General features: G+C 50.5%; 1 protein-coding gene across 1 annotated transcript in view; it reads right to left on the bottom strand.

Annotated features, from left to right (window-relative positions):
* The window catches only part of RAD23A (RAD23 nucleotide excision repair protein A), a 143,692-nt gene that overhangs the window by 24,314 nt on the left and 92,146 nt on the right, over window positions 1–27,232 (bottom strand). Inside the window, exons 7-8 of the mRNA XM_086962236.1 lie at window positions 21,727–21,857; window positions 7,642–7,806 (exon numbers count right to left, since the gene is read on the bottom strand). Coding sequence (XP_086818362.1) covers window positions 7,642–7,806; window positions 21,727–21,857 — 296 coding nt within the window. The remainder of the gene's footprint in view (window positions 1–7,641; window positions 7,807–21,726; window positions 21,858–27,232) is intronic.

The raw sequence follows: 27,232 nt of genomic DNA, 5'->3' as shown, positions 1-27,232 counted from the left end.
CGGGATGCTGATGTCTGTCTGCTGAGCCTGTCTTCTTCCACATTGTCTTTCCCTGGTAGGTGTATAGCCAGTAGGTCTATTTTGAGTGGGATGGCCCATCTCCATATTTCCTGCGCGAAGTTGGATAGTGCCACTGATTGTGTTCCTCCCCGTCTGTTGATGTAGAACATTGTTGTTGTGTTGCCTATTTGTATCAACACTCTCTGGTTGTACAGTTGTTTCTGGAAGGCCTTCAGGGCGAGGACACGGTCTTTGGTTCCAGGTAGTTTATGTGTCTGATCGCATCTGCTGGGGTCCACTGACCCCTCACCTTGAGCTTGTTCATGTGTGCTCCCCATACCATCTGGAATGAGTCTGTGGTGATGGTCACTGTTGGGGTTGGTGGTGTTAAAGGCTTCCCTTTTGTTATGTTCTCCTTGTTCCACCACCTTATCTCTTCCTGCACTGTGTGCGTAACAACGAATAGTTTCTTACCTGTCGGTGTAGTTTTGCAGCTTGAAGATCTTTCTGGATTCACTATGCTGTGCATTATTCCGCGGTCTAGTGGCTGGGTCCGGAATCGTAGTCTTTTCTTTGGTTTTGTTCCGTAGCCCAGGTGGGCGTTGACGTCCCACCTTTCGGGGCACTTCCTGTGACGTCGGCACACTTCCTGCGGAAGCTCCCACCTTGGGGCGCCATCTTCGGATTCTTTTTTCTGTTTGCGAATCCTATGGCAATGTTCAAGTGAGTGGTCTATCCGCTATGTCCTTCAAGGTATCTGTTTCTGTATTGTCCTTGTATTACCACCTGTTTCTCCAGCCTCATCTTTCTGGCGGAGGTGGGTTCGCTAGTGAATCTAGAAAGATCTTCAAGTTTCAAAACTACACCGACAGGTAGGAAACTATTCGTTTTGCAGCGTGAATCTTTCTGGATTCACTATGCTGTGCATAGACTTTGTAGCAGTTTGTTATGTTTGTGGCGGCTGGGTGGAAGATGAGCGTTGGTTGCTTAATATATGTTGAAGCACCTTCTGTCCTACTTGTGCTTCCTTGTTCATTTGTATATCCACACAGTAGTGCTTAGTGAACGTGTGCACTGAAGCCCATGTTGCCACCAGGCATATGTCTTGAATGGGTGTGTTAGCCAGGAAGGCTATCGTTGCTCCTTTCTTCCTAGTAGAGTGGGCTTGCGCCCCTTCTGCTAGATCTTGGTCTACTTGCTTGTGGCAGAATTGTATTGTATGTGTGATCCATCGTGCGATGGTTCCCTTTGTTACTGGTTTACCCAGGGAACTGGTTGCTAAGGACACAAAGAACTGTTTTGTTTTTCTGTGCTCTTTGGTTCTTTCTATGTGGTGCATTACTGCCCTTCTAGCGTCCACAGTGTGCAGTGCCCTCTCTGCGCTTGTGGTCGGTTTCTGAAAGAAGCTTGGTATTTGCACCGTCTGGTTGATGTGGAACCTAGACACCACCTTTGTCATAAAGTGTGGGTCAGTTCTCATCACCACCCATTCATTGTGTATTTGGATGTAGGGTTCTTGCAGCGTCAGCGCCTGTAGTTACCTCACCCTGCTCAGCGAGGTGATTGCCACCAAGAAGGCTATTTTCAATGTCAGCATTTGTAGGGTGGCCTTATGAATGGGCTCAAAAGGAGCTTTCATGAGCTCTGTTAGGACTAAGTTAAGGTTCCAAACCGGTGGCGGCATCTTCTTTGGTGGTGCGATCCTCTTTGCCCCTTCTAGGAATCTCTTTACTACCTGTGATGTAAAGAAATTCTTCCCCGTTTCTCCTCTCGTGTAGGCTACAATCGCTGCTAGGTGTACTCTCAGCTAGGATGAACTTAATTTTGCTTTCAGCAGGTGTGTCAGATATTTTAGCAGGTGTGCGAGATACCTTAGCACAGTTGATTCTCTGGTCATCTTTTTGTGTAGCTTCTTCCTGCTGCACCATAGAGTAAACCTCTTCCATTTTGCCACAGCACCTTCGTGTGCTAGGTCTCCTTGCCTCTCGTAGTACCCGTAGGGTGCTCTCAGGTAATTTAAGGTGCACAACTCCTATGTCTTCAGGAGCTACGCTGCTAGGCTGAGGTTCTCTGGTTCTGGGTGTAGTACTTCTCCGTTTTGCATGGAGTGCAAGTCTTTCCTTTTCCCGAAGTTGTGGGGAGCGCCTTGTGCCATTTCCATTATCTGCGAGTACCAGGTCTGCCTGGCCCACTGTGGTGCCACCAGGGTCATGTTGCTGGTTCTGCACTTGTTGAGTACTCTGTATCAGGGGTATTGGGGGGAAAGTGTAGGCAAATGTCTTTGACCAGCTTATTCATAGGGCATTACCCAGGGATCCTTTCCCTGCCTGCCTGGATGCGAAGCTTCGGCATTTTGCATTGTGGCGTGTTGCAAACAGGTCTATTTTCGGTCTTCCCCACCTTCTGAATAGCTTTTGCGTTTCCTGTGTATTAAGCTCCCACTCGTGGGATGCCGAGGTCTGTCTGCTGTGCCAGTCTGCTTCCACATTGTCCTTCCCTGGTAGGTGTATGGCTAGCAGGTCTATTTTTAGTGGGATGGCCCATCTCCAGATCTCCTGTGCTAGGTTCGATAGTGGCAAAAACAACAAGTGATGGACCGAATGTGGATCAATGTCACACATTCCCCCAGTCAAAAGATCTGGGCCCAAATCCATCGTTTTTTTGCACTCCACACCACCCTGGGTTAGACAATGGCGATATGCAAATCAGCTCTGACCCTGTTGCCCCATGGGAACAGTCCAGTCCGAACTACAAAAGCCATGTCCTTCCCAGAACGGAATCAAGCATCCGAGGACCGGACCGGTTTCGAGGTAACACCTCTCATCAGCCCGGCTAGCTTGACTCCAAGTGGTGTTACCTCGAAACCGGTCCGGTCCTCGGATGCTTGATTCCGTTCTGGGAAGGACATGGCTTTTGTAGTTCGGACTGGACTGTTCCCATGGGGCACAGGGTCAGAGCTGATTTGCATATCGCCATTGTCTAACCCAGGGTGGTGTGGAGTGCAAAAAAATGATGGATTTGGGCCCAGATCTTTGGACTGGGGTGAGTGTGTGACATTGATCCACATTCGGTCCATCACCTGTTGTATTTGCATATTCCGCCCTAAGTGCGCTGGGGATGCCCAGACGTGGGTCCCAGGCACTCCACACCACTGGAGTCAAGCTAGCCGGGCTGATGAGAGGTGTTACCTCGAAACCGGTCCGGTCCTCGGATGCTTGATTCCGTTCTGGGAAGGACATGGCTTTTGTAGTTCGGACTGGACTGTTCCCATGGGGCACAGGGTCAGAGCTGATTTGCATATCGCCATTGTCTAACCCAGGGTGGTGTGGAGTGCAAAAAAATGATGGATTTGGGCCCAGATCTTTGGACTGGGGTGAGTGTGTGACATTGATCCACATTCGGTCCATCACCTGTTGTATTTGCATATTCCGCCCTAAGTGCGCTGGGGATGCCCAGACGTGGGTCCCAGGCACTCCACACCACTGGAGTCAAGCTAGCCGGGCTGGAGAGGTGTTACCTCGAAACCGGTCCGGTCCTCGGATGCTTGATTCCGTTCTGGGAAGGACATGGCTTTTGTAGTTCGGACTGGACTGTTCCCATGGGGCACAGGGTCAGAGCTGATTTGCATATCGCCATTGTCTAACCCAGGGTGGTGTGGAGTGCAAAAAAATGATGGATTTGGGCCCAGATCTTTGGACTGGGGTGAGTGTGTGACATTGATCCACATTCGGTCCATCACCTGTTGTATTTGCATAGTGGGGCTGAATGTGTTCCTCCCTGCTTGTTGATGTAGAACATAGTTGTTGTCTGCTTGGATCAACACTCTCTGGTTGTACAGTTTTGTCTGGAAGGCTTTCAGGGCGAGGAACACTGTCTTTAGTTCCAAGTAGTTGTGTTTTTTCCGCATCCGCTGGAGTCCACAAACCCCTCACCCTGAGCTTGCTCATGTGTGCTCCCATCCCTTCTGGAATGAGTCTGTGGTGATGATCACCGTTGGGGTTGGTGGTGTTAAAGGTTTCCCCTCTGTTATGTTTTACTTGTTCCGCCACGACATCTTCTGCACTGCGTGCGTTACAACCACTAAATCTTCCCAACTTCCTGTAGCTTGTGACCATTGTTCTTGCAGCCATTCCTGGAATGATCTCATGTGGAGCCATACATTTGGGACCAGATATATGCAGGAGGCCATCATGCCCATGACCTTGCTCGCTGTCCTCACTGTCTAAGCTCGCCCCTTCTGGTAGAGGCGCGTCTCCTTCAGCAGGGCCAGTGTCCTCTTCTCGCTGGGGAATACCTTGCTCTGTATGGTGTTGATCTGTGCTCCTAGGAAGATTTTTACTTGTTCTGGTTTCATAGAGGATTTCCCCCAGTGAATGGAGAATCCCAGGTCCACCAGCGTATCTGTCACGCGTTGTGCATGCTCCTTGCATGTCCTGTGCGAACTTGCCCTTATTAGCCAGAAGTCTAGGTAAGGGTATACATGGATCCTTAGGTGAGCAGCCACTGCTGCCAGGCACTTTGTGAAGACCCTTGGCGTGGATGTCAGTCCGAATGCTAGGGCTGTGAACTGGTAGTGATCTTTGTTGATGGTAAATCTTAGTAGATGTTTTTTGCCGCCTGTTCATTGGGATGTGTAGGTAGGCATCTTTGAGGTCTAGGGTTGCCATGAAGTCTCCGTCTCTTATCTGAGGAATGACCTCTTGTAAAGACGTCATCTTGAACTTGTGTTTTTATGAACTTGTTTAGGAACCTTAGATCCAGGATTGGCCTCAGTGTTTCGTCCATCTTTGGTACTAAGAAGTAGGTTGAGTACACTCCCTTGTTCCTTTCTCGGTATGGTACTGGTTCGATAGCCTCCTTTTCGAAGAGTTCCTTCGCTTCCTTTTGAAGTAGCTCTAGCTCTATTCCTGACTTAGTCTTCCTTTTTGGTTTCCTGGTTGGAGGCGTCTTTTCCAGTTCTATGCAGTATCCGAACTGTATAATGTGGAGTATCCAATTGTCTGTGGTTATGTTCTTCCACTCCTGCCTACTACTGACGTTACATGTTCGTCGATGTTCTGACCGTGTAACCTTGTTTTGGTCTTGTTGTGCTCCACCCCGGGAGTGTTTCTGTGGGTGGGCATGTATTGTGTGACGGAGTCACTTAGAGGTGGGCTGTTGGACCCCTCTTATTTTGTCCACGTCCGTTCCCTCTCCCGCGAAAGGATTGGCCCCTTTGCTGGTGGTGCAAAATTTGTTTTTGGTGTCCCTGCTGTGTTTGGCTGACGCCATGGTGTGACTGTTGGAATGTCTGGTGTGACGTTCCTGGCTGGTTTCCCCCTCTTCCATTCGGTCTCCGCAACGGGGTACCCCTCTGAATTGCAAGGCCCCCATGGACCTTGCAGTCTCATTCTCTTTTTTGAGCTGGGTGAGTTTTTCATCCACTTGTGCCCCGTTCAGTGTTTCTCCATTGAATGGGGTGCTCAGAATGTTGTTCTGTACTTCCGGCTTGAAGCCTGAGATCCTCAGCCAGGCATGCCTTCTTTCTGTGACCCCGATCATATTGAGCCTGCTGGACGTGTCTGCCCCATCCAAGGCTGACTTCGGGCATGAATTTGCTATATTCTTGCCTTCCTCCACCAGGTGTGATGCTCTTTGTTGGTATTGCTCAGGAAGTGTTTCAGCAGCTGTCCGACCTCGTCCCAATGCTGGTATGCATGTTTAGTAGGGCATTAGCGTTTGCAATGCGCCAGTGCACCGCTGCATTCCGCTCTACTTTTCTCCCAGTTAGTCCATCCTCCTACATTGTTTGTCTGGTGGTGTGCCTGAGGTTGTTGGAACGTTTGCCCTCTTCCTGGCTGTTGCCGCAATAATGGAGTCTGCCGTGACGGATCCTTGGATGGGGGGGTCCTTAAAGGAGTGCTTGTATTTCTCCTCCGTCCTAGGTGTGACAGACCTGCAGTTCGCTGGGTCCTTGAATGCCTCCCTCCCTTGATCCAGGACACTTGGAAGCATGGGGAGGAATTGACTCCTTGTTTGAGTGAGCAGCAGGGTCTCTAAGAGGTAAGCCGTTGCAGAGTTCCTGATTACCATGTTGTAGACCCAAATGTCATCTGGCGGCGAAGACCTTGAAGTGTACGTCTCCACAGCCTCTTCTGGGCTTTCGGCGTCGAGGTCCTGCCACTGTAAGTCCTCTGCCACCGACGATCCCGAGCCGAAACTCGCCCGCTGGTCATCGTCTCTTCGTAGTATAGGCCCCTCTTTCTCTAGGTGTTCCTGGGGTTCGGGAGTCTTCAACGTAGTTGTCGACGTCAAATGAGCCTTCGGGTCCTTCTCCTTCAGAGTCAAGCGGTCCTTTTAGGGGACTTGCTTAGACGACCTTGGCTTTTTGCCAGCTTTCGCTGTCTGGGAGTCTTTTTTGAAGGATCCGCTGTGCTGTTTGTCCTTGGATGCAGCTGCGGCCGTCGAGATTTGACCCCAGTGTTCCCTTCGTGGACTTAAACTCTGTTATTTGAGAGTCTGACTCTGGCTTTCGAGAGTCTGTTGGGGTTTTAGGGGTCGACGTCTCTCCTACCTCTTTGGATTTTTTCTTAACGATCTCTACGATTGTGTAGTCATCTGATCCCTCGGCGCGGGAGAGGCCCAGGTCCCGAAGCGACAGAGGTTGGCCTTTGCCTTGCATGTTGTAGTTGGCTCTTCTCTCTCTCTAAGCTGGAGGGTCTTCGGGGTGAAGGCGGAGCAGGCGTTGCAATCTTTGCTCTCGAGGCTGATCGGTAGGCAGAGGTTGCAAACCGGGTGTTGATCCTTCTGCGCGTACTTGTGGTGACAGTTATGGTAGAATTAAAAAGGTGTTTTGTCCATTATGCGCTCAGGGGGCCCCCTGTGTGCGTATTCTCCGTTGGACGTCAAAGTTCTCGAAGTTCTACTCCTTCTTCGTCTTCCCGGTACAGTGATCTTGTTTCTCTGTGTCTTCTCTAATCCTTTCCGTGTAAAATACGGCTTTTTCCTCTTCTTTTCCTCCCAAAACTCTGGAGCCTCTCGGTGACGATCCAGAGCCAAAGGTGTAAAATAGAATCTGAAGATGGTGCCCAAAGATGGGAGCTTCCGCAGGAAGTGTGCCGACGTCACAGGAAGTACACCAAAAGGTGGGACGTAGACGCCCACCTGGGCTACGGCAAAAAAAAAAAAAGACTACGATTCCGGACCCAACCACTAGACTGCAGAAAGATTCACGCTGCAAAAGTAACAATTTCAAAACAATTCGAAATTGAAGGAAACTAAATTGAGATAGGTACAATATAATTGATCAGCTAAAATTTATTTACTAAATAGATAAGGGCCCTTTGAGTTGGCATTGCATACCCCAGGGGAATATGGACCCCAGGGTCTATGGACCCAACGGCACTAGATGGTAGAGATCTGTAGCAAATATTTTTGTGAAGGGCCTGGAATGAGAGTTCGGGAAGACTACCATAACCCTACCCCCTCAATCCAGCCTGCTCATCCAAAATCTAAACGGACCCACAATCACCATAAAAAGAAAGGATCCTTTAACACCATTGGGCAGGAATACATTACTACCAAAGAGACACTGCTGAAGCAAAAGAGACGGAACAGCAGCAAACTGTACACCATTTAAAGCAGATCACACCAACTTCTTACCCTCTCTATTGCTTCCTTCTCTTGTGGTGTGACTTGAATGTAGTTCATCTGAGAAGATTCCTCACCAATTGCCCCCAGTTCCCCTTCAACATCAGACACATCAGCCAATTCTCCTACAGGCTCATTCAGCATCTGAATGAACTGCTCCTGGTGCTGGCTGATTTGCTGCAAAGAGAGAAAAAGACAAACTGCAATCAGCAAAGACCAACAGAAATTAGCAACAACAAACAGGACTGGTCTGCCTAGAACAACTCAACACTGGGCTCATGGCAGGTCTCCTGGATAAAGGAAATTTCACCTTCATATGCCTAGATGTACGAATGCAGCTGAATTGTAGCAGCTCAATAAGATACCCCAAACCAGTGAACCCACAGTAGCACTGTCAAACCTGCCCAAAGACGGACACCAGGCTTCAGAAAAACATAGGATGACCACCTCAGTCAAAACTGGCACTTGACCTTATTCTGGTCGCTTATTCACAGGTTTAAACAAGCATTTGCAAAGCAATAGGTCTCGCATTTACGAGAGTTTGAGCTATTGGCTTTCTAAATGACAATGCCTTTTATTTATGAGGTGTTTTTATAACAGATAAACAAAAGGCATTGTCATTTACAATGCCAATAGCCTAAACTCTTGTAAATGCGAGCCTATTGCATAACAAATGCTTTTTTTAAGGTCTCGCCTATTGTATCCCCTAGGGATTGATGGGCGAGATTATAGTAACCGGTCCGAAAAGTCTACCTAGCTGCGGATCGCGTACAGTTAATGTGAGCCAGGCACGTGCACATCATTGCCAGCCAACTTACACATCACAAACCACCATTTGTCTGTGCCTCGGCTCAGACTTCAAAGGCTGCCACTCCCTAGACTTGAAAGGAATGCACTTCCCCGCCCCCGGCTCAGCAATGCAGAGAGCTTGTTTGAAGTGCCTGCTCCTGTAAATATATTCCATGTTTTAATTTGAAGATCTCACAGTAGGATAGTGTTTTGCTAACCTCTCTTTTTGTGTGAGCTTAAGTTCCATACTGCAGAGTTGTGCGTTTTTCAATGTATATCAGTTGTAAGTCCCCCATTTAAGAATAATCTGCTTTCGTTGCATTAGTCAATTGATTTGATCCCCAATCAGTTCCTTCTAAGCCTGCTCGTCACCCCTCCCTCGCCAGTTCTCACCTTCTCCAGCTGCAATAACATGCCCTTGTCCAACACCAGACCCCCCCCCTGCACTTCCTGCCAAAGTAAACTGCACTTTCCCGGTGCCGCCAGACGCCTTCACTCCTTCCTGCAAGTTTCTCGTCGCCCCTCCCCCACCGCTTTCTGTCTCCCGCCTTCTCTCTCTTTCAGTCTCTCTACAGTCCCCTATCCCCACTACCTTTTTATCTCTTTCCTGTCTCCCACATTCATCTCTCCCCCCCCCCTACTCGTTATCATTCAATGTCTTCGGTACCCCGTCCTTTCAGGTCTCCTCCCCTCCCCCCTTCCTCTACCACCCTTTCCTGCTCCATCTCACGCGCCCGGGCCTCCTCACAAATGCTGCCCTTGTGTTCGTTGGCAGCTGCTGTTTCTAGGAACGTCGGTTCGCTCAGGCCTTGCTATGAAACAAATGGGCCTTTTGGACGTGGCCAAGGGCGGGGGGCACAATGCCTCAAAGCATCCTGTGTATGCTGCATGCAGGCAGAGGGCCAGATTCCAAAAGTGATATTGCCAAGGAGACGTGACGTCCAATGAATTACACATCCAATGAAAGCGAAGCTCCAGTTACAGCGCACTAGTTAGCTTACACTATCAGTTTACAAACACACACCTGCTGCCTTGCACGTAATTACCAGAATAGTGTCAGGTATTCCTGAAAGACACAGCAAAATAATGTGCCTTCATGTTTCAACGCATGCCATTGAAACAGTTTGTTTTTCTTATCTGTTGGAGGCCTGCATTTATTATCAACAGAACACAGGTCAAGATTTGACACCTGTGCTGTTTGCGTAGGAATCAAAATTCTGACCTGTACGATAACTACATCACCTCAGCTGTTTCTACTGGGGAATTTCAGCAGCTCAAACCTACTAAAATATACTCTGTTAAAACATGCTGTGTATTTTGAGAAGTACAAGTTCTCATGGAGACACCACATTCCATATGTAGTATCTCATTTAATTGATAGCAAATCATATTTAGCACTCCCAGTAAACATTGCACACAGCAGGGTTCACGTTTATGGGTTGCAATAATGGACACCACTTGGAGTATGGGCTGGTCTGTGTAAAAACAGGTAATGCCCATCCTGACATTTTTGTGGTTTTTGGGGGCTTTTGAGCCGCTCAGCCTTTGACCTGGTGCACATCAAACGGCAGTCTGTGAGCCTCTCTCCACACTCACACTTCAAAGAAATTCTCGTACTTCAAATGAATTTGTCCCCCCGCCCCCCTCCGCGCAATGCAGAGAGCTTGTGGTTTACACACAACACCCCAGCTGCTTTTGATCTGGAATAAAAGTAAAATCTGTAGTGTGAGCCAACAGGCCACTGACCCTCTTTCTACCCATCGCATGCACGCACTCTACCCATCGCAAGCACGCACTCTACCCATCGCACGCACGCACTCTACCCATCGCACGCACGCACTCTACCCATCGCACGCACGCACTCTACCCATCGCACGCAAGCATGCAACCCATCGCACGCAACCCATCGCACCCACTCTACCCATGGCACGCACCCACGCAACCCATGGCACCCACCCCATGGCACCCACTCTACCCATGGTACCCACTCTACCCATGGCACTCACTATCACACCACCACAGCATCACTCAGGGGCACCACAACATCACTCAGCATCCATTAAACATCAATCTGTGCAACCATTCAACAACAACTGGTTCAACTACGTTCTCTCAATGTTTCAAGCTTTATTACAAATGTCACAAAAAGATGTTAATATTTCACTTCCGTTCTTGGATTTTCGTCACAATAAAATACACTGAACATAATCTTCACAAAAGTTATTTACTAAACTTTAAGCTTTTGTCATTATAAATTACAATAACTTAAGTATTAATTCTTAAAAAAAATAAAAGCCATTGTTATTTATAATATCAATACATCTAAGTCACGTAAATACAACACATATTGCATTACAAATGCTATAGGTGTCACATTTGCAAAAGTTAAAACTACTGGAATTGTAAATGACAAAGCTATTAATTTAGCTTTTTTAAAAACCAACACAAATACAAAATTTGTCATTTACAATACCAATAGCTCAAACTTTCCTAATGCGAGACCTATTACATTGGAAATGATTGTAAAAAGTGCCCCATGTCGCGGTTTCACTTTAATAGCGGCTGTGCACCTTTCTTTAGATGTGGATCGTTTAACAAAAGGGGTGCACCCGCCATTAACATGAGAGCTCGGCGTGGGGCGGTTGTAAACAAAAAAAACAAGGATAGAAAAAGGAAAAATACATGTGCCGCATTCGGCGCCGCAAATAAACCAAAGGCGCGCCCACCACCATTGTACCAAACAGGGCAAAGCCACTCCTTTCTGATCAGGAATTGCCACTTAAAAGTATATTAGAAAATTCCCAATGCCAGCCTATGAGAGTAGCGGGCCTCACAGCAGTGAAAAACGAAACAGGATGTTTGTCACGACCAGGACATGTCACGCATAAAGAAAAGCACATGTCCTCCCTTCTACTTACACAGCACCTTGTCTATAAAGCTACTTAGGGCCTACCTTACGGGTGTCCAATGTGTAATAAAAGTGAAGTAAAGGCTTGGCTATTAGTTTTAAATGCCAATTCAGAGTGGCAGTAGACTGTGCACACAGGACCTGCGGTGGAAGGCCCAAAACCGGTTTGAAAGGCTAGATCTGTGGGTGGCATAAGCAGTACTGCAGGCCCTGGGTATATGGAATACATAATTTACAAGGAACTTACAAGTAAGTCAAATATGCCAGACCAGTGTATACAGTGTAAACCAATCATACCTTATAAGGGGAGGGAGGACATGCAATTTAGCACCGATTAGCAGTGGTAAATTGCCCAGAACCCTAAAGCCAACTAAAAGAGTCAGAAGGGGGCGCTAGAGGGCGCGCAAGCGGAATGGCTGCCTAGTCTTGCAGCTCCCGCTCCTTGGATCCAGATCCTGCATTTATCCTCTGCCACAGGGATCATAGTCAACTAATTACTCGCTGATTTGCTGCAGGACATCTATCCACACACTCGATCCGAGTTTGGAGGCGCTGTGGGGCTCGAAGCCGGAGCTGTGCCCACTTGAAGATTTGCCGGCTGGTGCCTCGGAGCGGAGGTGTGCACGCGACCGGCTACGGCAGACTACGCTGGGCCGGGGATGACCACGAGGGGTTAGGCCGCACTGCAGCGCGGCTGGCAGAATCTTGCACAGACTCTCACCATCGGCGAACCTACGGCGGAGGTAAGAGGCGGCCTGCCTGCCGGCACGGGGGCCCCCCTTGCCCCCCCGCCCCCTTCTGCCGCTACTATCCTTGTTAATTGCACAGCGGGCGACCGCTGTACTCCCGCGTTGGTGACCGCCTTGGGACAGACGCAGCGTCCCCCGAGCCCCAGTGGGACCTATACCTGCCTAGAGCCCTCAGGAGGCGGCGTTGCTTTGTGTGTTGCCCGCGGGAGGGCAGACTGTTGTGCCTGAGCCCTTCAGGCTGCCGGAGCTGCTGCATCGGGCCTTGGTCGGCCCTGGATATTCACACTACTCCTGCCATCGAGACGCAATTGTATATTGCCGCACTACTAGACCCGGACTGCTGCGACATCTGAACCCCCCCTTACTCCCCTCCTCAAGTTGATCTGCATTGATCCTACCTTTGGCTGGCTGCGCTGCGGGCGGAGGGCCTGAAGCTACGCCCCCGGGTCAACCACCACACCAGGGTTGTGAACCCCAACAGAGACTCGGCCAATCCTACACCCCCCACGACTGGGCCTGTCGCGCCGCCAGTGTGCATAGCGGAAACAAGAAGTTGGGCTCTGGCACCACCGCTACTTGGACACGGCCACCCCCCCTGCCAGCGAACCACGCGGGGCTTGCCCTGCCCCATCAGGACCCCGCATAGCCTCCGCAGAGACCCCTGCTGATCCGCTGGAGCGCTCTCCTGTCTGGCGTCTGCTGTGGCCCTGCTCCCTGGCGGTAACAGCCCTGAGCGACTAACTGTAGGGCTGCTGCCTCCCGCAGTCCTAGGGCGTTGAACCCCATCTTCACCATGGTGCGACCTGAAAACCGCCAAACCAAACTTAGTTTCGACGCCGCGAGGAAGGGCGCGAAATATACGCAGCTGGACCCGGAGCCTAGCACGTCGTCCCCAAGAGCCGCCGCCTCTCCTGCTAAAGACACTGACCTGACTAGCCTGATACAGGAGATGAGGCAGGGCTTCGCCACTGTTGTTGAGAAAGTCGATGGCGTCACTGCCCGTCTAGACGCACTGGTACATAAGGTCGACCGCCATGAAGAACGCATTACGGCTGCAGAGCAGCGTATCTCTGACACCTCGGATGTCGCCACCTCACACACCACTCAATTGTCCAGGATGGACAACCTACTCAGGGTAATAGTGGCAAAAAATGAGGATTTAGAAGCCCGTAGCCGTCGAAACAACATACGGGTCACCAATGTGCCGGAATCCACGGACACGGGCAGAATGGAACTGTACATTGAGAAATTGCTCAAGGGCTCCATTGGTGAGGACGCCTTCTCTCCTCAATTCATCGTTGAACGGGCTCATAGCTCCTTGGCACCTGTGCCCAAACCTGGCTTACCACCTCGTCCCATAATTGCCCGGCTGCTGAACTACCGTGACCGAGACACTGCACTCCGGGCGGCCCGGACTCAAAGATCGCTGCAATATAATGGTGTCACCTTCTCCATCTACCCAGACTTTACGTCAATGGTTCAGGAGGAGCGGCGCAAATTCCTACCGGTAAAGAAAAAGTTGCGAGAGGCTCAGATAGACTATGCACTATTGTACCCTGCGAAACTGCGTGTCACCCACCAGGGCAAGCAACGGTTCTTCACCAATCCGCAGAAAGTAGAAGACTTCATCAAGTCGCTCCGGAGAGCACGCAGGGACGACCGTGACGCTGCGGAGGACCACGACGATGCTGACTTATCCCCGGCGCCACACGAAGATTAACTGCTTACACACGCTGCACTGCACACCGACTGCGTTGGAGTATGATCGTCCTACACTTTGGTGCAGAGGCGTGGGGGACCAAATGGACGATGACCCAGCATGGACTCTACATCCCTGTGGAAACGTAAACCAAGGACCACTTTCTTGGCCCTAGTCTCCACCGAGGGCGGCACAGGAGTGAGGCTGGGGTTCGAGAAGTGGCTGTGCGTACTCTATGTCTTACCCCTACTGGGTGATCCCCTTTGACTTGCTGACGTTTCAGCTGTTGAGGTTGCTTAAGTTGGGGGGGGGGGGGGGGGGGGGGGGAGGGGGAGGGGTTGGGAAGATGGGTGGGATTGCTTGGCTGCTGGCATGATTGGGATGCTGGGGTGGGTGGAGGGGGGGGGATGTCTCATGAGGCAATCATCTAAGGGACTTTATGCTTGGACTTTGTCATGGAATACGCACTGGGACTGGTGGTGCGGAGATGGTCTTTTCATGCTGCCTGTATTGGCACTGATATGTTACTTGTGCTGTCAATGGCTGCTTCAGCAGTGACCACCCAATTGACCTGTATGTCCTGGAATATTAGAGGGTTGAATGATTCCAAAAAGTGTTGCAATGTTATTGCCTATCTTGATAGACATCGCGTACAGGTGGCTTTGCTGCAGGACTTCTTTTGCGGGTAGGTGGGCCGGAGAACGTACCTTCTCCTCATATTCCACCTATTCGAGGGGAGTCGCTATTCTCATTGCCCGCAGGATCCCGTTTCAGAGGTATGGCGAACTGCTCGACAAAGAAGGTAGATATGCGTTGCTATGGGGCAGGATAGGCCGAGACACGTACACGTTTGTAACCACATATGCACCTAACATTGACACACCCGCCTTTTTCACCACTCTATGGGGCAAGATTCTTTCTGTTGCGTCACGACACATAGTCTGGGGAGAGGACTTCAACCTGGCATTGCTGCCTCAGTTGGATAGAGCAGATGGAGTCTGCTCCTACAAGCCCAGGGCACCTGAGGCGCTGGAGGGCATCATTGAAGAAGGCGGACTGCTGGACGCCTGGCGGCACTTGCACCCCCTTGGCAGAGAAGGCACACACTTTACATCACATACTGGGACCTGGGCGTGCCTAGACTATTTCTTCCTTACAAGAGATGTGGCTGTGGAACTGGTGGGGGCTCGTCACCTGCCGAGGACATACTCTGATCACAGTCCTGTCTTGCTGCACTTTCACACACCGGGGTGGGACAGTCCACGACCGCAGTGGAGACTTCGCCCTGATATTCTCCTTGACGCCCTGTTTCACACTGAACTGGGGGAAGAGATAGCGGATTTTTTCACTAGGAATAAGGGGTCGGTGGACTCGGTTGAGCACATATGGGAAGCATTCAAGGTTACCATTAGGGGATACTGCATCTCCAAAAGCCACGGTGTACTACGTACTATCCTTACCACCATCAGCACATTGGAGAAGGAATTGCAGGATTTAGAACTTCGCATGGTGTCTGACAGTGGCCCCGACCTACAGGCCACCTTTAGAGAGACGCTGTCACGGTATGAGGAGGAGGCTATGCGGGAAGCCAAGTTCAGGGGCAAGCACTGGCAGGGGGACAGGCCCGGGAGGGCGCTCGCGATGATCACACAGCCTCCGCGTGCACATAACACTATATTGGAAATCACCGACACCTCTGGCATTGCCATCAGAGACTCTGATACGATCCTCGCTACATTCGTGGCGCATTACCATTCACTCTATACTTCCACAGCGGGGCCCGATGTGTCCTATTCTGACTACCTCAACGACGTTACACTATGCTGGCTCAGCGATGGGGATAGGGAGTTCCTGGCGGCATCGTTTGAGCAGGATGAGATGCGTGAGGCCATTATGTCCCTCAAGAATGGCAAGGCCCCTGGACTCGATGGCATACCGGCCGAGTTCTATAAAACTTACATCGACATCATGGCCCCGGTGCTCAGCGAGGTCTTCTCCGAGTCCCTATGCGATGGGGTGCTCCCCTGTTCCATGCGCGAACTGGTGATCACGTCACTCCTTAAACCTGATAAAGACCTCAAATCCTATAACTCTTATCGCCCGCTTTCTCTCCTGAATTGTGACGTTAAAATACTTGCCAAAGTCTTGGCCAACCGGCTGTCGCTATTGATGACTAGACTTGTACTGCCCGATCAATCAGGCTTTGTGGCGGGTAGATCTACATCCCATAACCTCCGCACGCTCTTCTCCTTGCTACGCACGGTGCACCCTGACACTCCTGTGGCGGCTATATTCCTTGACGCGACCAAGGCCTTCGACTCCTGTTCTCGGTGCTGGCCGGTATGGGGTTTCCCAAAGTATTTATATCCTGGATCCACCTGCTCTACACTCGCCCCACGGCGAGAATACTGATCAATGGCCACTTATCACAGCCTATCACACTAACCAGGGGCACGAGACAGGGGTGCCCTCTCTCCCCCCCTATTATTTGCCATAGCGGTCGAGCCTCTTGCCTGTCGCTTGCGTCAACTACATCGTGGCGGCGCAGTGCAATGCTTACAGCGCCAGATTGATGTGTCCCTTTATGCGGATGACATCACGCTGTATGTCAAGCACCCCGAAATATATCTCAATCCCCTACTCAGGGAATTTGTACTGTTTGGCGGGATTTCCGGTGTTCACATAAACTGGTCCAAGTCGCAACTTTTCCCTTTGACCGAGGCGGTGACTACTTTTCCTCTTGATTACCCACTAGAGTGGTGTCGATCGGACCTCCGCTATCTAGGGATCTGCATTTCGCGCGACAGGGACGAGACACTGCGATCCAATTACGGGGTAGCGGTAACCAAACTGATCGCCTCAGTGGATCGCTAGATTACTCTACCGCTGTCCATGGCTGGGAGAGCGTCGCTCATAAAAATGGTGGTACTCCCCCGATTCCTCTACCTTTTTCTCAATATACCTTACTTCCCTGGAATTCACTTCTTCCGGACCCAGCGGACGGAGTTGCGACGGCTCTTTTGGGGAGGCAAGAGTCCCCGGCTTAAGTGGTCCACGCTCACCCTCCCCTATGATAAGGGGGGTTTTCATGTCCCTGATTTTGAGGCCTACTATCAGTGTGCACAGGCACACTTTGCCTACCACTGGATGGCTCCTACTCCCTACATGCCACATATAGCAGTGGAGGATTGGATAGTACATCCTCTCCCGCTCAATGGTTTGCTCCACTGCCCTGAATCTTCCATCACTACACCCAATACATCGGTCTCCTACACATTAGATGCGTGGCGACGCATGACCAAGAGCTTGCACAGTAAACTAGTCTACTCGCCCAAGTTGCCGCTTGCACATCACCCTGATCTCACCCTCCTGGGAGAACCGGGTTTTCGCGAACTCTGTGCTAAGGTAAGAGTTTCCTGCTGGGGAGACTTGTTCTCCGATGGTTCCTTTAAATCGTTCCTTTAAATCGGCAGACCTATTCTTTTCTGAACATGGGCGCACTCCTCTCGAGCTCTTTTACTATGTGCGGCTACGAGCGGGGATGAGAGACATCCTGCCTGAATTTCCCAGTGAACCTGACACTTTGCCACCGTTACACTTCCTATTGTGTTCACAGGATGGGACCCACTTGGTCTCTGGCCTTTACCGCCAACTCAGGGGGGCCGCCCGATGCCGGAATCCAGTGCGCGGCAGCGCTGGTCTGCTGAACTTGCTATTGGTATATCGGACGAACAGTGGCGCCATTGTTGTGCGCTTAGCTCCCGCATCTCTGCCAGCAGCAGATTGAAGATCATCCATTATAAATTCTTGCAGCGGGTGTACTACACGCCGGTGAGGAAGCGGCGATTTGGCCTGACGGACGATGATCGCTGTGAACGCTGCCGCGCCGATGGTGCCGACATTCTCCACTTGGCGTGGGCATGCCCCCAGGTGGCACACTACTGGCAACAAGTGGTGGATGCTCTTGCGGAGATGGTTGAGGAGAATGTACCCCTGGACCCACTGGTGACCCTGCTCGGGGACACAATGCAGCTTCCTAGATCATGCCGGAAATTCGTTGACACCGCACTACTGCTGGCCAAGAGACGCGCGGCATGCCGGTGGGGCGGGGGCAGAGCGCCCAAATTCAAGGACTGGCTAGCTGACCTAACTTACTGCCAAGATCAACATGCGACCTTTGCTGAGCTACTTGCCGTTTCGAGTCGACCCAGCGACATCTGGGATCCACTGGTGCGATATCTGCTCGCACGGTCGGATGACGTGGACCCGAAAGGCGACCAACTTATTATAGACTAGTGTACTGTTCCCATACCAGGCCTGACCAGGGACCCTGCTTCTGCGCGCACGCCTCCTCATTGTACTATCTAGATGGTGCTCTCCCTACTACCGACCGCGATGTTCCCACTCACCCCCCCCCCCCGAACTTCATGTGACACCTGCGTCGTGGCTCTGCCCCCTTGGATAATCCGCTGATCCTCCTTACTCTCACGCTTTTACCCCGTGCTCTACCCGACATGTGTCACAATGCCCTCTGATAGATATTACTTCGGAGCTCCATTCCCGGCATTGATTCTGGCTCACTAAGACCCTCTTGCTGGGACGCCCACGACACGCACACATTGTTCTGCACACCTCTGCTTCCATACTACACCACACCAGATCATCAACACTTATTCTGCCATGTAGTCATTGATTGCCTCTTAGTTACTGCTTTGTTGGAGGTTTTTTGTTAAACTGTTCTGGACACCAAAAAGGAGAAAAACGAACTTTTCCCCCAGAAAAAAACACTGTTCTACTGCTGCTCATCCTTCCTTGCCTAACATCAGATGCGATACCCTACTTCCTTACCTCCATGCATTGCCGCCGGGCCTCCGGGATGCCGGCCGTGAGGCTATGTCAATTTCAACTACTTTCCGCTGCCGGCCTCCGGGTTGTAGGCGCAATAAGCTGTGTATCATGTTTCAACCTACCCAATAAAGCAAATTTGAACTCCAAAAAAAAAAAAAAGTCAGAAAAAGTGGCTGAGGAACGCACAAAGTTTAGGGATAACCCTGCAAAAGGGGCCAGATCAACAGTATACATCCCATGTGTACTTGTATATGCAAGTATGCAAATATATATGTATGCTGTGGTTTACAGTCCTTGTGTGTATGCACAAGTTGTACTGAAGCATAGGGCCACATTTTTAGTGTAAAAGCCAAAGTGATTGGCTTTGCAGATGTTTTTCTAATCGGGTGTATGGAATTGTTTTTTTAGATGAAGGAAATGGTAAATGTATATTTGTTCAATGGCCTTTCCCTAATCCTACGACGGCAGACTATCTGAAGGAATAGGGTTCAGGGGGGAGTATGCATGGAAATCTCCTGAAAGCTTTCATTGTGATGGAAACATGGGAAACTTTGTAAATAGGGTCAAGTAAGCGTCTGTAATCTGTAGGCACAAGTCTACGTACGCATCAGGACGGCTAGGAGTGTTCACGTGAATCGGGTCTCAAGTAACCGCTCCTCGTCTTATAAAATACAGATAAAAATTCATTTAATCTTTTTCTGATGCAGGAAAAGGGAGCGGACGACAAACTAGCTAAATTTTATGGCAGATTTATATTTTGTTATGTGTATGCTAAAATGGACGGTGGTTTCTTGATCTAAACCTTTTTCAAGTCCATTGCGATCCATAATGCGGAAAGTAGCGTAGTGAGCAAAAAGTGGAAGTGTGTTCCTTTTTCTCTAAAACTTCTTTATTGTAATAATTTAACACCTGGGTACGCAGCTCGGGCAGTCTCCCGAGTGCCTTGCACGGAACTTTGCCATGCTGCCTATCCAGACAGAGCGGGCTTTCTCCCAACTGAGAACAAAACGGGTATGTTGCTTTGGTGGGGGAGGGGTTGTTTTTCTTGCCTCTAACTTGTCAGGCTGTCAATTAAGCAGGAGCCTTAGAAATGCCCAATTATATCACTGGCACAGAATGAATGAATAATACACTTGGTATAGCGCATGGCTACCCTAAGGCATCCCAGCGCTTAGACCCAGGGCAAATCACCACCACTTATCGGAAAAGGAAGGTCTTGAGTTGTTTCCAAAACATAAGATGGTTTGGTTGAAGTCGGATGCTCTCAGGTAGATTGTTCCAGAGTTTAGCAGATTGCAGGGAAAACAACCGTCCCCCCATTCGGGATCTTTGGATCCTTGGAACTATCAAAAGATTAAGTTCACTTGACCTAAGGGTTCTAGAAGGTCGGTAAGGGCAGAAGAGTGGGCGCAAAATAGAAGGACCGTTTGTGATAGATTTGTGGGCCAAGCACATGGCCTTGAATCATATCCTCTCCTGGATCGGAAGCCAGTGTAGAGCACGCAGAACAGGCTTAGTCGAGCTGTGTCTAGGTACTTTAACTAATAGTCGGGCAGCGCAGTTCTGAACTGACTGCAGAATTTTGATAGTGCCCTTGGGAGCTCCAAGATAAAGTCCATTGGAGTAGTCCAGTCGGGAGATGATCAAGGACTGGACCAAGAGCCGTCTAGTATCCGGTGGGAGGAGCAGACCGTGTCAGATCCATGAGAATGCTCCAGTTTTAAGTTTTTTTATAATGTATTTGAATCTCGAACAGAAATGCTGATCGGAGAGGTTACAGTCCGAACTTTAAGTTTCACATTTACTGCTTGACAGAAGAGATTAAGGCGCAGACGGGTGGAGCGTAGAGGGAATACAAAATAAATAGTGATCCGGGTGCACTTTGACCAAGTAATGTCTATGGGAAAAGGAATGCTTTAATGCCATTTACTAAAAAGAAAGGACAAGAGCGCGCAACCACGTTAATTGCAAACAGATGACCCCTGCGCGCAGCTTCGCGCCCCCGCAAAGTGGATGCCAGCACAAGCACGAGTGCTCGAAAAGGGCAGACCAATTCCAAAAGGTTATCTCCTAGAGCAGAACATGCCCGCTCGCTAGGCGAGACCTAAAAAACAAAACGAGGAGAGGTAGCTATACGCTTCCCCCCCCCCCCCCCCTCCTTACAGGGGAAATGTTTAGTGAACCTAAGCCTTCGATCTCTCACATGCATACACACATGAGAGCAACAAGAAGACTAGGATAATGGTAGAGAGCCTACCAAACATTTTAGCAATGGTTCGCATGAGGCTACAGGGGTCGGAAGACCATTTTTAAATTAAGAAAACGACAAAACAAACTCATGTATGCAGCAAATCAAAACCTGTATCACTTGGGATTAATAAGGCAGGAGAAAGCTTATTAACGTCTTCCACATTTTGCTCCCTCTCAGATATTTTTGTCTGCGACTCTTGTTTTCTTTTATCCAGTGAAGAGATCGTTGATTAAAGAGCGTAAGTACAATAAAATGCAGTTGGAGTGCAAGCAAAATAAAGTCAGCTGTACTGGAAAGTAAAAACACAAACTTTTGCTTTCTGCATACAATACCCTATATGATAATATGTAGAACACTTCACTGTACGTTTTGAGAACTAATATAATCAATCGTCCACTCGAATGTGAGGACTCCATAGGAGATGGACCGATACACCTAGCACCATGAGATGAGGAAGAAATAGTCCTCTTGGAGGCACCAAAGACCACTCTATGTATATTACAAATATGGCAGCAGAATAATCCAGACTGGTTCGTAAGTGACCTCCACGGTTGTCATTTGCAGGATTTCTATTTATTTCAAACTGACATTTCTTTTGCTTTTTGAACCACTTGTACATATATTCCTAATAAAAGGGTACCCTTGATAGTTTTTTTTTCAGGAACTGGGGTGTACCCATTGTGGATAACCGAGGAAAACTGTTTATTTTTAAAGCTTCACTTTCACTTCTGGGGTAAATATCCTCGTCTACATGGGCTGAAAGTTAATTCCCTTTGAATCAATGGTTACCCTTGCCCATCGTTCAGAACAGTTTTGAATTTAAAGAGAAGCTGGCTCACACCATGGTGCGCACCTGTAGAAGCTGTGGATTCTCCTGACCCAGTTGCTGAAGGAGGGCTGGCAGAAGGGCTGGATTCTGCTGTAACACTTGCCGCATGTTCTGGAACTGGGGCTGATCCCTCAAGAACTCCAAGGGGTTTTCACCTGCAACAAAACAAAGGAGTGAAAAGTGAGGGACATTGACACTAAAACCTGAACACCAAGGAGCCAGCAAGGCCAAAAAGGCATGAGCCTGAACAAAGCAGTGAAAGCACACACTCCTGCATCAAATAAATGAGAAACGCACACATGTATTCATTCACATAAAAACATTAGCAACGCAGAACCCTAAAGGTGTCCCAGAGAAGGGGGGTGTGGCCAGTCAGCCGAGATGGCAGACTTGTACTTTAGCAGCTCTGCTGTAAATGCCCCGATTATCCTGTTCAATCTCCCCCTAAGAGGCAACGTCCACAAGCAGCACGCAGGCAGCTCCTTCTGTTCTGCCAGGGGACATGTCCACGCCGTTGCTGTGCATCAAGGAAGTTGGAGGCAAAAACGCACTGATTACCTGCACAGTGCGTAGAAGTGCGGCGGCCACCCCTTACCGCTGCCACTCGCCCTGAACAGGCCACTCCCTCTCTGCCAGGCTCCACTGACAGTCTGACACAGAGGAAAGGAGCCTGAGCGGGATCCACCACGAGGGTGGTGCCTGGCGCGAGGTGTTGTGGTGAAGGTCTGGTGCACCGCACCGGGGAGGCCCAGTAGCGGACAGAAGGTGGAAACGGAGGAGACCTGGTGGGTGGCACACCTATGCACCGGGGCCGCAGGCTCCAACCATGATCAGGCCACAGGAGCAGAGAGGCTTGGGGGAGCCCCGCGGGCCAACTGACCACTGCGCCGGTGGGGGTCGGGTTGGGCCGAGGCCCGCTGGCGGCCAAACTCCAACAAAGACCCTGCTTCATCTCTCCTCCCCCACTACCCCCCCCCCCCATCCCCCCACCCAGGCCGCAGGTTCCAACCTTGATCCGGCCACAGGAACGAGGCAGCGTGAGGAGCCTCGCGGGCCGACTGCACAGGAGAGGGTGACGAGCGGGGAGACTGGGTGCTGCGCCTGCGGGACCCGGGTGTCTGGTCGGGCATAGGCTCGCCAGCAACCAAATGCTAGCGACGACCTCGCCTAATCTCTTCTTCCCCATCCGCCGCACTGCAGGCCATGCGCAGCAGTGCCAGCAAGCTCCAGCACGCCCTGCCTTGAAAGAGAACCGCAGGGGAGTCCGCACCTACGCCTGGTGTGAGAAGTTGGCCTGATTTAGGATGTCCACAATTCTGTGGGCACCTTGTATCAGTCCAAACAATCCCTTATGGTGGTGGTTGTAAAATCAACCTTATAGACAAGCTATCCTAGGGGTAGCATGGACTAAGCAGTCTTAGGCTAAACTCAAGAGGGCATGTGAAGCCAGCTGTTTTACCATATGCAATCCTGTAATATCAAATGAAAGGACAACACACAAGTTATATATTATACAAATATATGTATTTATTACTAGAATAATCCTCTGTTCTCTTTATGAGTGCAGAGGCACAAGCGTTTAAACAAAAGCACAGTTAAACATTCAAAAGTTGCACAATTTTGGATAGGCCCGGTGGCCACTAAAACCATATACTAAAATAGTGGTATAAGTACCACCTCTCGAACAATGGTAAGGACTAGGGCGTTGTGAATCGCTGGGACTACTCGGGACTAGCAGTGATGAAGTCGGGGAGGCCCGCGGGACACAGGTGCAGTGCCTAAAGCACACGCATGCACCATTGCAAAGTCAATGGCGCGTAAAAGTTAAAGAGTTACTGTTTTGGAAGTCTTCCGACTGGAATAGAATTACCACACTTTAAACTAGGACACTAGAGGTGTAAACCACTACAGGAGCACCGGTGTTAGATCTTTACCTCACCCACAGGAAGCGGGTGCATAGGTGCCAAAGTGTGTCGGGTTTCGTCGTGTAGATCTATGGAGCCTGGAGATGAAGATGCTGCAGGCGGCCAGGAGTTAAGAGTCCGGTTGGATCCAAGGGTGGATCGAAGATGTAGAGTACCTGAAAGCAGAGGGGACAGAGTCTGGGTCACTAGCCAGTGACCAGGATGGAACCAGGAAGGAACCAGGCAATGTCGGGCATAATAAGGTGGTTGTCATGAAGTTTGTCTCCTCTGCCACGTGGACTCTGGGGCATCGACGATGACCAGGAGTGGAGCACGAGCTGTCCCGCGAAGGCTCTCGCTGTCGGCGGTGTCGGCTTCCGGATTGGAGGTAACAAGCCTTGGCAAGACCAACCCACGCAGGATTTGAAGATCACTTCTTACTCGGACCGGCAAGGTCAGAGCGGTGGCTCCTTTTCAGGGGAGCGAGGGCAAGTCTGGAGCAACCAGACTAGCAGTGCAAATTTCAAGGTTCGTCGGTTCTGGGGCCACTAGCCAACGGGCAAGCGACCGGACCAACGCGTCGAGCAGGAAAATGCAAAAGGGCCCCACGCAGCACTCAATGAGTGTGGAGGGGAGATCTTCGGTGCACAAGCTGCTCGGGGCTGGGGCTTCTCAAACCCCAATGCACAGCTTCGAGGGTGCCTCAGGAGCTGCACGGTCAGCACTTCGCAGTCATTCCAAGATGGCCGGCTCCACGTCGTCTCCACGGGTCTCAGATTCGCTGGGACTGTGGATCGGGCTGTTAGAAGTCAGGGAAGCTGGGTCTTGTCAACCTCCGTCGCTCGAGCTCTGGCGGGAACTGCAACAAAGCAAAATGTTGGGCGCTGGATGGTGCCTGTTTGCACAGGGTGGACACTCCTTGACCACAAGGGAGATTCTTCAGTCTTCCACGTCGTGGGATGTCGAAGGGTCCAGAGTTCTGTATCAAAGTTTCGTTCAGGATAATCTAATGCTGCTGGGCACAGCTCCTACCTTTATTCCAATTCAAGGGGCTGGATTACCTGCGTGGTCCCTCCTATGGGTGGAACCCAGTAAGGGGGTGGTTACACCCCTTTCCCTTTGTCCAGTTTCGCGCCAGAGCTGGGACTGGAGTGTCCGAGCACCGGTTTGAACTGGACTATGCATGGGAAGCCTTGTGCTCCCCAGGCAGTGTCTAGTTTCATTCAACCCTCCCGGCTACAATCCACAATCTCCTGTCTGGGGTGGTGTAACACCTCCCTGTGACAGGATATCTATTGTCCAGGCCTCCCCTGCCGGAGCTCCGGTCAGCAGCAGGAGGCCAGACTCGTGTCTGTGGCAACAGCGTCCATTTTGTGATGCTGGGGCTTAAATTAGATTTAACCGAGTTTAGTTAAAGTAACATGTCTTCTCCCTCTAGAAGGGTGGAATTCTACCCCCGTCGCCAGGACTGGCGAGGGGTTAGTATTCCAAAGAGTATGACACCTTACACGACATGTTTTGATAAAGTCAAACCAGAGTTAGCAAATAACCGCGAGGATTATAATGCACTTAAGAGTATATGGAATGGCAATATCCAGGAACAGCTATGGGAATTGGTCCCGACAGCTGCAGACAGGCTCAGCTCATGCTAGAGCACCATCTCACATAAAACCAAGCACTTTGCCTCCAGGATTTTTTTTAAGGCCTGCCATAGGAGTGACTTATAGGTATATATGTGTCCAGATATAGGTTTAGATATAGGTATACTATATCTAAGCAAGGGGTGATTACACGACCTTGCCCCAGCTGAGTGATCAGCCAGTTGTGTCAGATTGGATAGCCAGCCAGGGGTGGCAAAAGATATGCTGCAGCCCCTGGTAGGCCTTGGATACACATATGCCCTGGGCACCTATAGTGCACTGTACAGGGGCTGATAAGGTGAACCAATGTCCAATTGGGTATGTACCTAAAGTACATGGATGTGAATTTAGAGAGAGAACAGCAGGCTGTGGGTCTGATTAGCAGGCCCACAGCCACATTATGTCGAAAACCAGTGAAGCAAAAGCAAAAATCTGGGGTGACCATAGGAAAGCAGACCCTACATAGGAAAGCAGACCCTACTCTCCTACACCTGGGGTCTCTTGTCCCTCATCAGCGGGGCGCCCTCGTGGAGGGCACCTGGAAGCCTCCCAGGATGGGCGCCCACCTACCCCACCACACACATACAAATGCTCTGACCCCAGCGTGGCTGGATCTTGGGAGCAGGGCCCCTCACCACAATGTGGCCCCAAGTCAAAGCCCCATCCTCACCCTTAGACCGGTGACACAGAGGAGAGATGCCAAAGCGGGATACACCACAAGATCGGTGCTGGCGCAAGGAGTTGTTACGAGGACAGGGTGCACCGCACCAGGGAGGCCTAAGGGCGGCAACGGAGGACACCTGCATGAGCGGCGCACCTCTTCACCAGGGCCGCAAGCTCCAAACCTTGATCTGACCGCAGGAGCAGAGCGTCTGGGAGGAACTTAGCGGTCCGGCTGCCCAAGAGAAGGTGAGGAGCAGGTAGACGGGACGCTGTGCCGGTGGGACCCAGGGGTCGGGCCCAGACCCACCGGTGGACACACACTAGCAGGGACCCTGCCTCATCTCTGTAGAAAGGTAGATACCAGACTATGGTTACCCCCGATTTTTTTGCCTAGTGTTTAGCTGGTTTTCGACTTAGTTGGCCTGGGATCCTGCTAATCAGGGCCCCAGGCTATCTGCTCTCTTTAACATGGACTCCATGTACCCTAGGTACATCTCCAATTGGATACTGGGTCAGCTTATGAGCCCCTGTACAGTGTACTATAGGTACCCAGGGCATAGGTGCATCCAAGGCCTACCAGGGGCTGCAGCATGTATTATGCCACCAATGGCTAGCCATTCACATTGACACAACTGGCTGATCACTCAGCTGGGGCAAGGTCGTGTAAACACCCCTTGCTTAGATATAGTATTCCTATATCAAACCTTATTTCTAGACACATATACGCCTATAAGTCACTGCTATGGCAGGTCTTAACAATCCTGGAGGCAGAGTGCTTGGTTTTATGTGAGATGGTGCTCTAGCATGAGCTGAGCCTGTCTGCAGCTTTCGGAACCATGTCCTTATAGCTGTTCTAGGATATTGCCATACCATATACTCTTAAGTGCATTATGAAACTCGCGGTTAAATGCCAACTCTGGTTTGGCTTTATCAAAACATGTCGAGTAAGGTGTCATACGTTTTGGAATACTACCCCCGTGCCAGTTCTGGCGACGGGGGTAGTATTCCACCCTTCTAGAGGGAGAAGACATGCTGTTCCTACTCTTCCCGGTTAAAGTTAACCAGAGCCTCAGCATCACAAAATGGATGCTGCTGCCACAGACACAAGTCTGACCTCGTGCTGCTGGGAGTCCTTCCCACGAGAGAGGCTTGGACAATAGGTTTCCTGCCTTGGGAGGTGCTAGCACCACCCCAGACAGGCTTTTGTGTATTGGGACAGGGAAGGCTGAAAGAAAGGAGACACTGCCGGGGGCACACAAGGTGTCCCATGCATAGTCCAGTTCAAACCGGTGCTGGGGCACTCCAGCCCCAGCTCTGGAGCGA

Source organism: Lissotriton vulgaris, chromosome 1_1 (genome assembly GCF_964263255.1).
Source record: "Lissotriton vulgaris chromosome 1_1, aLisVul1.2, whole genome shotgun sequence".
In the NCBI taxonomy this organism is placed as follows: Eukaryota; Metazoa; Chordata; class Amphibia; order Caudata; family Salamandridae; genus Lissotriton; species Lissotriton vulgaris.
Note: the sequence above shows the minus strand (reverse complement) of the source record. Positions and strands in the feature narration are given on the sequence as shown.